Source organism: Pelophylax lessonae (genome assembly GCF_965119305.1).
Source record: "Pelophylax lessonae genome assembly, chromosome: 3".
Classification (NCBI taxonomy): domain Eukaryota; kingdom Metazoa; phylum Chordata; class Amphibia; order Anura; family Ranidae; genus Pelophylax; species Pelophylax lessonae.
The window spans coordinates 574170896-574187260 of record NC_138770.1 but is presented as its reverse complement, the minus strand read 5'-3'; the positions used below and the strand labels follow the sequence as shown (position 1 = coordinate 574187260).

The following is a 16365-nucleotide window of genomic DNA, read 5'->3' as shown; positions in this document are numbered from 1 at the left end:
TTGGAGGACTGTAGTGACCTTGCTGCGGGATCACCTTTATGGGTGGCAGGAGAGGTGCCCCCTCCCGCCACTTCCCGGTCGTTTTTCCTGCTTACCAGACCCATCGGTAGCGGGGAAAATTATCCGGTCCGCTGTCCCCTTAGGCAGTAAGTCGAGTGAGGGAAAGATGGCCCTCACTCGACTCCATGGTCTTGGAGGACCAGAGCGACGTCATACGTTGATTCCTAGCAACGGATTTAAAGAGCCCATTTTTTTCATCCTGAAAAAAAATTACTTTTTTTTTTTCATTTTTAGTGAAGATGTGAGATCTGAGGTCTTTTTGACCCCAGATCTCACATTAAAGAGGACCTGTCCTGCTTATTTCTATTACAAGTGATGTTTACATTCCTTGTAATAGGAATAAAAGTGATCAAAACATGTTTTTTTGTAAAAGGACAATGTAAAAATAAAAAATAAAAGATAAAATAAATAGGGAAAAAAAATTAAAGCCCCGTTAGTTCGCGCACAGAAGCGAACGCATACCCAAGTCGCGCCCACATATGTAAACGGTGTTCAAACCCTTGCTCTGCATTTGCCTGCCTCCTTGTTTCTGTAGCGACAGCTCATCAATGGCATCCGAGGTTTGTCATGGGGCATCCTCATTTCAGTTTGGCTGTCTTCTCTCTTTTTTTTTTTTTTATATAGTTTTTATTAATTTCAATCAATTCTACAAAACCTTCAAAAAGAAATACAGTTCCTTCAATTATACATGTTGTACAGTCTATTTTACATATCCCTATATCCCCTCCATTCCTCCTACATTTACCCCATTTCACCATTTTAATCCTGTCCATCTTTTCACTGTACCTCTAACTATACTGATCTTGCTAGTATATATATTATATATATATATACTGTATATATATATATATATATTGTGACAGGAAGTCAGGTAAATCTGTGGATGTAGTCACAGACAGGAGATACATTTCCACCTGATTTAGAAAGTTCACCAATTACTATAGGGTGTTGGCTACAGAGATAGCCAGCAGGAAGTTGAAAACCATTCAGCTGTTCAGAATGAGAAAATGAAGGCCTCTATAATTTGTCCAGAGGAAGTCTAAGGATTGCTGCCTCCTGTCGCCGTGTGGGCTGGGAGAGGACAGTCAGATGTGTGCCCCCTGAAAGCTGTGTGAGCATGGGGAAGACCTCCTGAAGCGATGTGAAGCTGAGGAGGGTAACAAGTGTGAAGACTACTCAAGGTGAGGTCTTGGATCGTTTCTATGTGGAAAGAAACCAATGGACATTTCCTGTGTGAAGGGGAAATTAACAAGTGTGAAGACTTTTCAAGGTGAGAAAATGAACTGTTTGCTATGTGAAGAAACAAACAAAGGGACAGGTTAAATGAACATGTGCTGTGTGAAGAGATAAAACATGGACTATTGAGAGTCTGCTGTATGATAAGCCAAGTCTGCCCAACAGTAGGTTGGGGACAGACTTCATTAGATAGGTTCCAGTGTGTGTGAAGGTAGCCGCCCACAGTGGCAAGGATTTATTTTGTGTTTTATTTTTATTTTGGATGTTTTTGCTGCTTGCACTTGTGTGAAGTAAACTGCAAGAATAAACCAAACTGTTGTTTGCAACCACTTCTCGGCTATCTCCCTGTGTAACGAACCCCCCAAGGGGTCATCCACGCTTACCACCGAGCTAAGTCACCCCACATATGGTGGAGGTATGCATTGGGCAGAAGCAGAGATCCCTGCAAAGAAGTGCATATGTTCTGTGAACTTTGTCTGGTGCATGAGATTGCACAATCTATGTGTGCAGGACAGGAGATCCTGAAAGAAAAAAAAAAAAATGTTTTTTGATGAACTTTGTTGTGTCTGGTGCATGAGACTGCACAAACTGTGTGTACAGGAAAGGAGATCCTGCAAGAGAGAGAAAAACTACTAAGTTTTAAAGAGACAGTGGTCTCAAAATTTTTTGCTGGACTGTGAAAAATTTATTGTGGAGTATTGAAGATGGGGCGATCAAAACGCCTGAAAGATGCAGATAGCTGAAATGAGAGACCGGATTCTATGGATGGAGGGGATGCTACCGTCTAAAGGAGCCCCATCCATGCCGGAACAGAGTCTGCTAAAGAGAAAGGTTGTTGTCCCTAGCAACACTGAGGCAAATGTGGATTTTCAGCGGAGCTTTGCAGCTCAACAAAAGGCTCACCAAGAGAGCATGGCAGGCTGGAAACAGAGACGCCAGCAGCAAATGGAGGTGCAGGAACAGAATGTCGCTCTGAAAACGACATTGTCTCTCAGCGACAAGGAGAAAAGTGAGAGAGAGGCTAAAATTACTGAGTACTGTGTATGAGCTCACCACTTTGAGCAATGTGGTAGATGAATTACGTACGGACTGTGAAAGTTGGAAAGATGAAGTCCAACGTGTCCAGCAGCAGTTAAAGGAGAAAGAAGCCTGTGTGGCAGAATTACAGTCTCATTCCCAGAAGCTAGCCAATGAGGTGAAAGCTCTTATGCAGGGAAAAGGAGATTCTGAACACAAGAGAAAAAAAGTAGAGGCACAGCTGCAGGAATCGCAAGTCAAGGTGTCAGAAGGTGACCGATTGTGTGCTAAGCTGTCAGAGAAGCCAAACCGACTGCAGGTTGAGTTGGACAATGTCACAAATCAGCTTTCTCAAGCAGACAGCAAATCTAGAGAAATTGCGGAAGATTTTTCTATCTTGGAATCACAGCTGCAAGACACTCAGGAAGAGAGGTGTCAAAGGCTGAGTTTTAGCAAAAAGCTCAAACAAATGGAAGATGAGAAAAATGGTGTCCTGGAACAATTACAAGAGGAGGAGGAAGCAAAGAAAAACCTATCAGAGCAAGTCGCAACATTGCAAGCTCAGATAGCGGATATGAAAAAACGCATGGAAGAAAGCGTTGGTTCATTAGAAAATGTTGAAAATGTGAAAAAGAAGTTTGATCAGATGCTTGGTGAGGAGAAGACTGCGTCTGCAAAATATGCAGAAGAACGCGACCGTGCAGAAACGGAGGCGCGTGATAAAGAGAGCAAAGCCCTGTTCTTGGCTCGCTCCTTGGAGGAAGCTCTAGAGTGTAAGGTTGAACTAGAAAGAGTTAACCAACAGCTGTGTACAGAGATGGAAGATTTGGTCAGCTCCAAGGATGAGGTTGTGAAAAGCGTTCAGGAGCTAGAAAAGTCTAAGCGAGCCTTAGAACAGCAAGTAGAAGAGATGAAGATTCCGTTGCAGGAACTTGAAGAGGAATTACAGGCAACAGAGGATCTGTCCCAAAGAGGGGATAGTGTGCCTGATGCAGTTTTTAAAAGGATCAGTGTTTTGGGGTCTGTCCTGAGTGAGCCTCAGGAATGTGATGACATGTGGCTTGAATCACCCCTTTGGAATAAACCATTCCTTCAAAAACTTCAAGCATTGGAAAATGTATCATTAGAACTTCAGCAAACAAAGGAGCTGTGTAAGAAATGTGATGATTTCTCAGTTCAGGCTGAAAACCTAGTGGAGAAAACTAAAGCGGAGAAAACTAAAGCAAGTGATATAAATCTGGGAGAAAAAAGCAAACACCACCTAGTGGAGAAAACTAAGGCTGTTGGTGAAAACGTGAAGCAAATGAATTTCAAGTGCCTTTCAGGGAATATTTCCAAAATGGAACTGGTGAAAGACAGGTGGCAGAAGTTTGATCGTGATCTTGAGATGCATTCCATGTGGAATTCAGATAGAGAAAAGGAACTAGGTGACCTTGAGCGGTCAAATAGTTCAGCAGAAAGTGCATTGAAAAAACCTGTAAAAGAATGTGTTGCAGTTCCATGCTTCTTCACTGATGCAGAGAGGAGGTCTATAATGGATACCACCCAGATTGCTGGGTTCAACTGTGTTGTTGCCTTTGACCCATATGTTAGCAGAAGGAAAGTTGATGATGTCGCTGGAAAAATGAACAGGGGTCACTTTGAAGAAATGTGTGACAGCCTGTTGTCGCAAATGGAAGGCCTTCTGCACAGCATCTTAGAGCAAGCCAGGCTCAAGAAGGCATTTCTTGGAACAAAGCTAAGTGAAGCAGAGGTTCTCAAAGTGTTGTGGAAATCATTTGTTGATTGCAGAGAGAGGCGTCTTAAGAATGTTGAAGACTTTAAGACTAGCAAAATTGAGTTGCCTATGGATCACGGTCCTCCTTGGTGGATAGGACTAACTTGTATGCAAGACAAACTTGAGAAGGAGCGAAATGATGCCAAAAATGCAGTTGAGGAAGATGTATATGAGATAAGAGACAAACAGTGTGACATTTACGAGAAATCTGTCAATGAAGATGACAAACAGTTTCATCCGGAAGCTTGAGGATACTAGGAGGCTTATCAGTGAGAGTCAAGAGAAGTGCCTGACACATGCGTGTCTGCAAATCTGTGTCCCAACCCGAGGGTTGAAACAAGAGGGGGGGGGGTATGTGACAGGAAGTCAGATAAATTAAGGCCTCTATAATTTGTCCAGAGGAAGTCTAAGGATTGCTGCCTCCTGTCGCCGTGTGGGCTGGGAGAGGACAGTCAGATGTGTGCCCCCTAAAAGCTGTGTGAGCATGGGGAAGACCTCCTGAAGCAATGTGAAGCTGAGGAGGGTAACAAGTGTGAAGACTATTCAATGTGAGGTCTTGGATCGTTTCTATGTGGAAAGAAATCAATGGACATTTCCTGTGTGAAGGAGAAATTAACAAGTGTGAAGACTTTTCAAGGTGAGAAAATGAACTATTTCTATGTGGAAGAAATAAATGAACTGTTTGCTATGTGTTGAGACAAACAAAGGGACAGGTTAAATGAACATGTGCTGTGTGAAGAGATAAAACATGGACTATTGAGAGTCTGCTGTATGATCAGCCAAGTCTGCCCAACAGTAGGTTGGGGACAGACTTCATTAGATAGGTTCCAGTGTGTGTGAAGGTAGCCGCCCACAGTGGCAAGGATTTATTTTGTGTTTTATTTTTATTTTGGATGTTTTCGCTGCTTGCACTTGTGTGAAGTAAACTGCAAGAATAAACCAAACTGTTGTTTGCAACCACTTCTCGGCTATCTCCCTGTGTAACGAACAACCCAAGGGGTCATCCATGCCTACCACCGAGCTAAGTCACCCCACAATATATATATATATATATATATATATATACACAGTATCTCACAAAAGTGAGTACACCCCTCGCATTTTGGTAAATATCTTGTTACATCTTTTCATGTTACAACACTGAAGAAATTACACTGCTACAATGTATAATAGTGGATGTACAGCTTGTATAACAATGTAAATTTGCTGTTCCCTTAAAATAACTCAACACATAGCCATTAATGTCTAAACAAAAGTAAGTACACCCATAAGTGAAAATGTCCAAATTGGTCCCAAAGTGTCAATATTTTGTGTGGCCACCATTATTTTCCAGCACAGTCTTAACCCTCTTGAGCATGAAGTTCACCAGAGGTTCACAGGTTGCCACTGGAGTCCTCTTCCACTCCTCCATGATGAAATCACGGAGCTGGTGGATGTTAGAGACCTTGTTCTCCTACACCTTCCATTTGAGGATGCCCCACAGATGCTCAATAGGATTTAGGTCTGGAGACATGCTTGGCTAGTCCATCATCTTTACCCTCAGCTTCTTTAGCAAGGCAGTGGTCATCTTGGAGGTGTGTTTGGGGTCATTATTAAGTTGGAATACTGCCCTGCGGCTCAGTCTCCGAAGGGAGGGGATCATGCTCTGCTTCAGTGTGTCACAGTACATGTTGGCATTCATGGTTCCCTCAATGAACAGTAGCTCCCCAGTGCCGGCAGCACTCATGCAGCCCCAGACCATGACACTCCCACCACCATGCTTGACTGTAGGCAAGACACTTGTCTTTGTACTCCTCACCTGGTCCCCCACACACACTTGACAGCATCTGAACCAAATAAGTTTATCTTGGTTTCATCAGACCACAGTAATCCATGTGCTTAATCTGCTTGTCTTCAGCAAGCTGTTTGCGGCTTTCTTGTGCATCATCTTTAGAAGAGGCTTCCTTCTGGGATGATTAAAAGTAGGCAAAAGAAATGGTCTCACATGGTTCCATGTAAATACCTCCATCCCGATTCATACTGGAAAAAAGAGAGGGGTGCCCTTGGGGTGGGACTTTAAATGAGGTATATACATTCAGTGACCATAGTACAAAGATGGTAAAAAAATATGACAAATTTTATTGATGTAGTTGCATATAAATGATGACAACAATAAAACAACAACACAATGGGCATGCGGCATAATAGCATCAACAATACACATGAATAACAATATCAATATAAATATGGGTTGCACTCATATATTGTAGTAACTCAACGCGTTTCGTGAGTCTTCAGTAAGCTCACTCATCAGGAGTATATATATGAGATAAATTGTCTAAAAATGAATGAGACAGTAAACAACATGTTACTATATATGATTGAGGAGTGTGATATTGTAACATCTGTACATGAACAGAAATGAAAAAGATCACACTCACACATGACCCAAAGATAGGTGGTGGATGCGTGCTCTCACGATGCGGGGGCTGCCATGGTCTAACCCGGGAGCTGACAGGACTTGAACCATTGGCGAACACGTTGGGGAGACAGGAGAGGAATCAAGATTGTGGAAAATGAAGCTTCTGCTTGATAGCGAAGTATGGGCTGGAAATAAATGAATATGCATCTCAATGGAGTATATAATTATATTGTTTGTATCACTAAGAGATATCCAAAGGATCAAGATAAGTATAATTGTATAATAAACTGCATAAAGAGTCAGTCCAAGCAAATATTGTATGAAGCAGGGACCAGTTGCCTCTAGAAATATAGAAGGATCAAGATAAGTATAATTGTATAATAAACTGCATAATGAGTCAGTCCAAGCAAATATTGTATGAAGCAGGGACCAGTTGCCTCTAGAAATATAGATTGTATTGTATGTAGTTCAAAATTAGATTTAAAGGGTAAGATACTATATCCACTTGGTGATACATAAAAAGTGAATGGGGTGTGGTAAAAAAAAAAGAAGCAGAATGGAACCCAAAATAAATGGTGATGAGTGATAATAAAAAAACATGTGGTGATTAGTGAATCCACTTGGGAATGAGTGAGAAAAACAAGGAAGGATGAGCCTCAGAAAGGGTGAAAAAACTAAAGGGATGCAGGGGAGGTGAAACATCATGAAAGGACCCAAAGAAGGAAAGAAAACAAAATGGCAGCAAAAGAGATTGTGAAAGGAGACCTCACCTGAAAACACAACGCATAGGCACCTGGCTCTAGTCCTAGAACGCCATGTGGAGGATGGTGGAGGCAGGGGTGCAACCAGTGCATCCATGCTGTCCAGCGGTAGAAGTCAGCTTATGCTGGCAACCGCAGCCTCAGATTGATTTCACCCACCAAACCATATGTGCACCTGAGACGGTGCTCGTACGTTGGGGGGGAAGGACATGGTGCTGATATACAGGTGGCCCCGCCCCTGAAGGGGAGGGGGCAGCCAGGGAGACTAAACTTCCTGTTCGTATATCACAGCTCCCGGGAGAGATACACAGCCATCACCAGAGGGCGCACAACCAACCCATGGGTTGTATAAATAAAATAGGGTAAAAATTGTAAATTGTATGCAGCCATAGGCCTGTGTGTGTCACAATGGGACCGTGTGGGACCGAAAGCGGGCATGGGTGTCTTCCACCCGGGTACTATTAAAAGTAGGCAAAATAAATGGTCTCACATGGTTCCATGTAAATACCTCCATCCCGATTCATACTGGAAAAAAGAGAGGGGTGCCCTTGGGGTGGGACTTTAAATGAGGTATATACATTCAGTGACCATAGTACAAAGATGGTAAAAAAATATGACAAATTTTATTGATGTAGTTGCATATGAATGATGACAACAATAAAACAACAACACAATGGGCATGCGGCATAATAGCATCAACAATACACATGAATAACAATATCGATAAAAATATGGGTTGCACTCATATATTGTAGTAACTCGACGCGTTTCGTGAGTCTTCAGTAAGCTCACTCATCAGGAGTATATATATGAGATAAATTGTCTAAAAATGAATGAGACAGTAAACAACATGTTACTATATATGATTGAGGAGTGTGATATTGTAACATCTGTACATGAACAGAAATGAAAAAGATCACACTCACACATGACCCAAAGATAGGTGGTGGATGCGTGCTCTCACGATGCAGGGGCTGCCATGGTCTAGACCGGGAGCTGACAGGACTTGAACCATTGGCGAACACGTTGGGGAGACAGGAGAGGAATCAAGATTGTGGAAAATGAAGCTTCTGCTTGATAGCGAAGTATGGGCTGGAAATAAATGAATATGCATCTCAATGGAGTATATAATTATATTGTTTGTATCACTAAGAGATATCCAAAGGATCAAGATAAGTATAATTGTATAATAAACTGCATGAAGAGTCAGTCCAAGCAAATATTGTATGAAGCAGGGACCAGTTGCCTCTAGAAATATAGAAGAATCAAGATAAGTATAATTGTATAATAAACTGCATAATGAGTCAGTCCAAGCAAATATTGTATGAAGCAGGGACCAGTTGCCTCTAGAAATATAGATTGTATTGTATGTAGTTCAAAATTAGATTTAAAGGGTAAGATACTATATCCACTTGGTGATACATAAAAAGTGAATGGGGTGTGGTAAAAAAAAAAAGAAGCAGAATGGAACCCAAAATAAATGGCGATGAGTGATAATAAAAAACATGTGGTGATTAGTGAATCCACTTGGGAATGGGTGAGAAAAACAAGGAAGGATGAGCCTCAGAAAGGGTGAAAAAACTAAAGGGATGCAGGGGAGGTATTTACATGGAACCATGTGAGACCATTTATTTTGCCTACTTTTAATAGTACCCGGGTGGAAGACACCCATTCCCGCTTTCGGTCCCACACGGTCCCATTGTGACACACACAGGCCTATGGCTGCATACAATTTACAATTTTTACCCGATTTTATTTATACAACCCATGGGTTGGTTGTGCGCCCTCTGGTGGTGGCTGTGTATCTCTCCCGGGAGCTGTGATATACGAACAGGAAGTTTAGTCTCCCTGGCTGCCCCCTCCCCTTTGGGGGCGGGGCCACCTGTATATCAGCACCATGTCCTTCCCCCCCAACGTACGAGCACCGTCTCAGGTGCACGTATGGTTTGGTGGGTGAAATCAATCTGGCTGCGGTTGCCAGCATAAGCTGACTTCTACCGCTGGACAGCATGGATGCACTGGTTGCACCCCTGCCTCCACCATCCTCCACATGGCGTTCTAGGACTAGAGCCAGGTGCCTATGCGTTGTGTTTTCAGGTGAGGTCTCCTTTCACAATCTCTTTTGCTGCCATTTCGTTTTCTTTCCTTCTTTGGGTCCTTTCATGATGTTTCACCTCCCCTGCATCCCTTTAGTTTTTTCACCCTTTCTGAGGCTCATCCTTCCTTGTTTTTCTCACCCATTCCCAAGTGGATTCACTAATCACCACATGTTTTTTATTATCACTCATCACCATTTATTTTGGGTTCCATTCTGCTTCTTTTTTTTTTACCACACCACATTCACTTTTTATGTATCACCAAGTGGATATAGTATCTTACCCTTTAAATCTAATTTTGAACTACATACAATACAATCTATATTTCTAGAGGCAACTGGTCCCTGCTTCATACAATATTTGCTTGGACTGACTCATTATGCAGTTTATTATACAATTATACTTATCTTGATTCTTCTATATTTCTAGAGGCAACTGGTCCCTGCTTCATACAATATTTGCTTGGACTGACACTTTATGCAGTTTATTATACAATTATACTTATCTTGATCCTTTGGATATCTCTTAGTGATACAAACAATGTAATTATATACTCCATTGAGATGCATATTCATTTATTTCCAGCCCATACTTCGCTATCAAGCAGAAGCTTCATTTTCCACAATCTTGATTCCTATCCTGTCTCCCCAACGTGTTCGCCAATGGTTCAAGTCCTGTCAGCTCCCGGGTTAGACCATGGCAGCCCCCGCATCGTGAGAGCATGCATCCACCACCTATCTTTGGGTCATGTGTGAGTGTGATCTTTTTCATTTCTGTTCATGTACAGATGTTACAATATCACACTCCTCAATCATATATAGTAACATGTTGTTTACTGTCTCATTCATTTTTAGACAATTTATCTCATATATATACTCCTGATGAGTGAGCTTACTGAAGACTCACGAAACGCGTCGAGTTACTACAATATATGAGTGCAACCCATATTTTTATCGATATTGTTATTCATGTGTATTGTTGATGCTATTATGCCACATGCCCATTGTGTTGTTGTTTTATTGTTGTCATCATTCATATGCAACTACATCAATAAAATTTGTCATATTTTTTTACCATCTTTGTACTATGGTCACTGAATGTATATACCTCATTTAAAGTCCCACCCCAAGGGCACCCCTCTCTTTTTTCCTTCTGGGATGATAGCCATGCAGACCAATTTGATGCAGTGTGTGGCGTATGGTCTGAGCACTGACAGGCTGAGCCCCCACCCATTCAACCTCTGCAGCAATTGGGCCCAATTTGGACATTTCATTTAGGGGTGTACTCCCTTTTGTTGCCAGCGGTTTAGACATTAATGGCTGTGTTGAGTTATTTTGAGGGGACAGCAAATTTACACTGTTATACAAGCTGTACACTCACTACTTTACATTGTAGCAAAGTGTCATTTCTTCAGTGTTGTCACATGAAAAGATATAATAAAATATTTACAAATATGTGAGGGGTGTACTCATTTTGGGGGCTTCTGTCTCAAACAATTTTTTTTAGGATTGTTCCCTTCGCGGCATTTAGCAAGTTTGGAACTATTGAGTTTTTATAATGCTTTAGAGGTCGGTTTGTTTTGTGAAAAAGACATATCCAAGGAGATATCATCACCCAAGTATTGGTTAATAAGTTGTTGTATTTTTAGCCAATACTCACGGTACTTGGGGCTATAACCGGTGTACTATACCATCTAGAGAAGCACTTATAGTTCATCTCAATGGTATTCACGTCTCTAGCGGTACAGTGAAGGGCTCTAAGCACAGTTTTCTCCTTGTGATGTTCTATTCTGATTCCAATTTCTTTTTCCCATACTCTCCCAAATATGATCTGGTCCATTTCTTCTCTATCCAGTATCGGATTAAATTTTTTTCTCATCTTGTCAGGTAGATCTTCACCCTGCTGTTCCGGTAGACCATGTATTCTTAAATTCTTCCTCCCGCTCCTGTTCTGATTCTCTTTCTAATAGGCGAGGTCCCTATATCCTGTTTTTAATTCCTTCGGCTCTTCCTTTAGGACTTTTAAAGTCCTTATGTAACCTTCTTGTTTCTTTTCCAGATCATATACGCAATGTAATAAGTGAGCTAGATCGTTACTGATGGCTGTTAAATCAGTTTTTATGGACATTTCCACTGTCTTAAGCGTGGTAGCCATTTCTCCCTTTGTAAATAGTTGGTCACTTAATATTGTGCCTACAATTTGATCTGATCCGGCATCTGTTTCCAAGACCTTTTCTAATAGAAATTGTTCCCCATGGGTCAGGCCTATTGAGGTTCTATTTGAGTCCCTCCTTGCTTCTGCCTGTTTCGACAGAGTCCCCTGCAGTTTCTCAGACAGTGTTTTTTCCAAACTGTCCTCTTGTACCATACATTTTTTAATTGTGTTAGGGCTGGCACTCACTTTTGGTGTTTTTTCCAGCACACTACATTTTGCTGGCCTGCCCCTCATAGTTTCTTATTGTTTAGTAAGTGCTATTCATCCACTTGTCCACTTTATTTTAACCTTTCCCTTTTAAAAAAAAAAAAGGGGTCCAGATGTTTAGATGTTTAATGATTTTAGCAGTTTTTCTGCTATCCTACTATTTCAGTTAGTCTCTTAGCCATACAAGCACAAGTATGTGGACATAGGGAAGGTCAGTGTCCAGAAAGCAAAAAAACAATGGGAACTGCAAATGTAGTGTGCATATATATATATAAGAAAAAAAAAGAATCTCACCACTCTGTGAATCATGGAGCAGGAGGATCAAAAAGTCCAGGACTGGGATATTGATCATAGGGAAGAAAAATTGGCTACCAACTCTCTGCTTGTATCCAGTAGCGTTATCAGACAAAGTAGCTGTGTATTGCAGTATATTGCTTTCACTTTTAGGTGTTAGGGGTTTCAGACTTGAGGGGAGGTCTCTTATTCCCTTTCCTCTTCATAGTGCACCAGACATTCTCACCATGGACTCCTCGGCGCTAATAACCAGGCATAACCTGGAAGCAGCAAGCAAGAAACATTAGCAGGAGAGACCAGTTGCTCACGTGTAAACAAGAGCTCTCACTGCACAGACCTCATGATCAGCAGCATGCCCTAGCAATCCGACAGACCCCGCTGCCTATATCTGCAATGTCCGGGAGACTGAGGCTCTTTAGGTGTCTGATGGGAGAGACTGTCCACGCTTGTCCGCTGCTTGGCTACTAGCCACGACAGGTTGACAGCAAGACAGGTAGCCGCAGGAGGTCGCGGGATGGAGCTATGCAGCTAGACAGCTAAGACCTGGAGCTCCATCTCTGCATGGATGGTTGGCGCCCACCATACCCCACTCTCACAAGCATGGCATGGAGGCTCCTCCCCCTTCCAGAAATGCACCTCTTTAGCCTCTGCTCCGAGAACATTCTCAAAACCTTTTTTGCCACTAATATCCACTATAAGATTTCGGCATCCAGATGTACTAATTCTGCCAAAGCCTTAACTTTTGGCTCACAGACGAATCTTTTACAAGTTCTGAAATTTGTCTTTGATCTTACCATAAAGAAAGATCTCCCAGATTGTGGCAAAATCTTGGAACATCATTTGATCATACTGTATATACAGTACTCCTGACCAGAGATTGTATGAGCTTTAGTGCCATGGGCACATTGGTATCTTTGTTAAATCATGTTTGTGTTTCTCCACCAGTGTATTGATCCTCGTTGCTTCAAGCGAGTTTTCTGCCATGTTTTGTCACACCGATGTTAAAGTGGTGAATCTGTTCTTAAGCAGGCCTCTCAGCCCTGGAGAATGGATTATTGCAGAAGCCAGTTTCTGAAGCTGGAGTGGCACATTGCCAGGGTCACTATTCTGAGGACAGATAGCAAGGTCTCATCCTTAGATCTTTGAACATCTTAGAGCTTCATGTAGCGTTCAAAACACTCCTACCATTGCGCAGGGTCATTGAGACAAGAAAATGATGGACAACAAAACAGCAGTATCACACATTGTTCACTGAGGAACTCTGAGTCTAGCTCTTCTTTAGATAGCAAAGAATCTGTTTGCATGAGCATATACTCGTCTCGAGGATCTCACATTTTCTTATCTGACATGGTAGGAAAACTCATTGACCAACATGCTTGCAGATTCTCACAAGTAGACTTTAACCATAGCCTCTCAGTCAGGTATTTCAGATTTGGGGAACCCCTCAGGTGGATCTGATGGTGACACGCAGCAATGCTCGTCTTTTAAAATTCCTTCTCCCTTCTTTTTGGAGCCATAAAGATTAAGCCTCTGGTAAAACCTTTATCCCCAAATAGGACTTACCAGTAGTGCTCAAGCTGTTTATTGAGCCTTTTTTCTTCCTAGTGACATCCTGAGCTATGTGGCATCTAACTCTACTGCCTATGTTGCTGACGAACAGGGTGACGGCCCAGAGCGAATCCGAACTGCAGCCTTAGACCCCTTTCACACTGGTGCGCTTTTGTCCTGCCTTTTCATGGCTGCAAATGAAAACTGTTTCCAATTAAATCCTATGTAACTGTTCACTTTGAAAAGTCTTCCATGCTGCATCTTTGTTGTGGTTGTTTGAAAGTAAACCAACAAGGCACCTTTTATTGTAAGTCAATGGGAACACATCACAAGTGCATCAGTGTGAAAGGGCCCTTAAGCTGCATAAAAGCAAATCAAAAGTGCATCAGTGTGAATGGTCTATTATGACCCTTTCACATAGGCGTCATCCATTCAGTCCCGTTTTTTCAAATTAAAATAAATTCAGTTTTCAGTTCACATCAGTTTTGTTTTTATTTGTGCTCACATTTTTGTGAATAAGTAGGGGTACTATGTACCCCTACTCATTCAGTTGGGAGCAGATTTCGATAAGGCACCCCCACAACTGTCAGGTTAAGATTGTGGGGAAGAGGTCGTTGTCCTCATCAACATACATCAAAGTACCCCCTCCACACTGATGTTGGGGGCATGTAGTCTGGCTGGTATGGTTTGGGGGGGGGGCACGCTCATCCATGTCAGGCTGCATACTGGGATAAGGTTCTACCATGGATTTTGAGGGGACCTCATGCAATTTTCTTTTTATTTTTGGTGTGAGGTCACCATCAAAATCCATACAAGACCTAGAGAGCCTGGTATGGATTTGGTGGGTGGGGGAAGTTACAACAGACTTCTACTGTACCAACTGCATCCCACAGCAGAGCACCAGAAGACATTCTATACAATAGACTAAAACTAGTCCACATTATCACCACATATTTGTTGGGGATGGAGAGGTTTTACTTATTAGTAAGGCTCTTTATACCTTTGAGAAGTCCTAAGAGGAGTTGCCTCAATGAGAAATTAATTGTGGGTGAAGAAAACTGTTCAGGTTGTCTACATATGTGCAAGCCTACCCTTCTGGAAGAAGTCAGGGCTCACTCTACTCATGGGGTAGCCACATCTGGGGTAAGGTTCCAGAGGAAGCCATGTGTAAAGAAGCCAGTTGGAGCTCTCGCAACACCTTTATTTGGGAATGGAAGATGGATGTAGCGGCAGATCCTCCTAAATCTTTTGGCTTCTCCATTATTGCAGTCGCTTGGGTGCGAAAAAACATTTTTTTACATGCAGCTTTTCTGCTGTCTTTTTTCTTGTGCTCCCTCCCTTCCTGTTGTAGCTAGCTGTATCTCATTGGTATTGCTGACATAAGATAAGCCCGGAATACAGAAATGTGTTTTAAAAATACCATAATCTTCCTTTCCTGGCTCTCCTTTATGTCAGTGTAGTTCCCACCCCTGATCTGCATTTATTCCTATTGGTATGCTGACATGAGGGAGAACTAGGAAATAAAAATGTTATGTTTTTGAACACCATTTTTGTAATTACTGTTACTTTCTGGAATTACTGGAATCTCTGTTATTAAAATCTTGACAGTTTTTATTTCTGTAAAACTAAAAAAAAAAAAAATATTAGCTGAGCTTACGATTTTAAATCTGTGCAACCAAACCCTAAATAGGTATAGTTGAACTGAAAATTGAATGCACATTTATTATTGCTTGTCTACAGTTTCTTGGGTCCACTTGTCATATTAAGCTATTCATGTATTTTTTTCTAGGAGAAACTACAGAAAATGCTTGTGACCAAAAACAAAGATGTGAAATAGCCAGCAAGAGCACCTGTAGAGCATGGATATACCATACTGAAGGACTGTTACTTCTCAAGCTTCATAGTGTCACTGCGGGAACTATGATAGGATCACCTTGTGTCTTCGATTTACAGTGATCTGCTATGATTTGGATGCAGATTTTTTGAGTATCACTATATTTTTAATCTATAAATTTAGGTCAATATAAAAAGGTGATAAAAACTATTTTCCAATGTGTGCTTTTGAGTAGTGTCGTCTCTATAGTAAATATACTGGGCAGTGCCTAAAGTAATTCTAAACGTTTTTTTTTTTTTTTTTAAACCTTAATGCATTCTCAACATTATGGTAAAAAACCTTCTCTGTGCATCTGCTCCTGTCCCCCACCCCAGCTCTCCCTTATACTTACCTGAGCCCAATATTGATCCAGTGCTGTGCACAAGAGCAGCCTCTTTCTCCTTAATGGACAGAGAGGCAGCCACTTTGGGGAGGAGTCAGGAGTGGCGGTGGGGGACCCCATAAGAGGAGGATCGGGGCTGCTCTGTGCAAAACCATTGCATAGAGCAGGTAAGTATAACATGTTGGTTTTTGTTTTAATATCCTTTAGATTCACTTTAAGCTGGGATGGTGTATAAGTCTATTGTTTTTTTTTTTTTTTAACAAATGTCATTGAATGCACCCATTGTGACCAATCAATACAAAATACACCCAACAGGGCTTGTGTTATTATTACAAATAATGAATAGATTTGCATTCATTTAATCAAAAGCATTGGTTTGAGTATTCCAGATAAGTAGTGCTGCAAATCAGATGGCTCTTGACATGAAACAACACAGATACAACCTCCTCCTCCAAGTAGTATTTATTTATTTTATTTTTTTGGATAAACCTAAAAAAGCTTGCTCTAAATAATTCTAACAGTGTGTGTTAATGTTACA

At 41.6% G+C, this 16365-nt stretch overlaps 1 protein-coding gene across 1 annotated transcript in view; it reads left to right on the top strand.

Annotated features, from left to right (window-relative positions):
* Positions 1-15647, top strand: part of LOC309551274 (uncharacterized protein) — a 107947-nt gene extending 92300 nt beyond the window's left edge. The window contains exon 8 of the mRNA XM_082251800.1: positions 15401-15647. Coding sequence (XP_082107926.1) covers positions 15401-15448 — 48 coding nt within the window. The 3' untranslated portion in view covers positions 15449-15647. The remainder of the gene's footprint in view (positions 1-15400) is intronic.
* Positions 15648-16365: the final 718 nt, after the last annotated feature.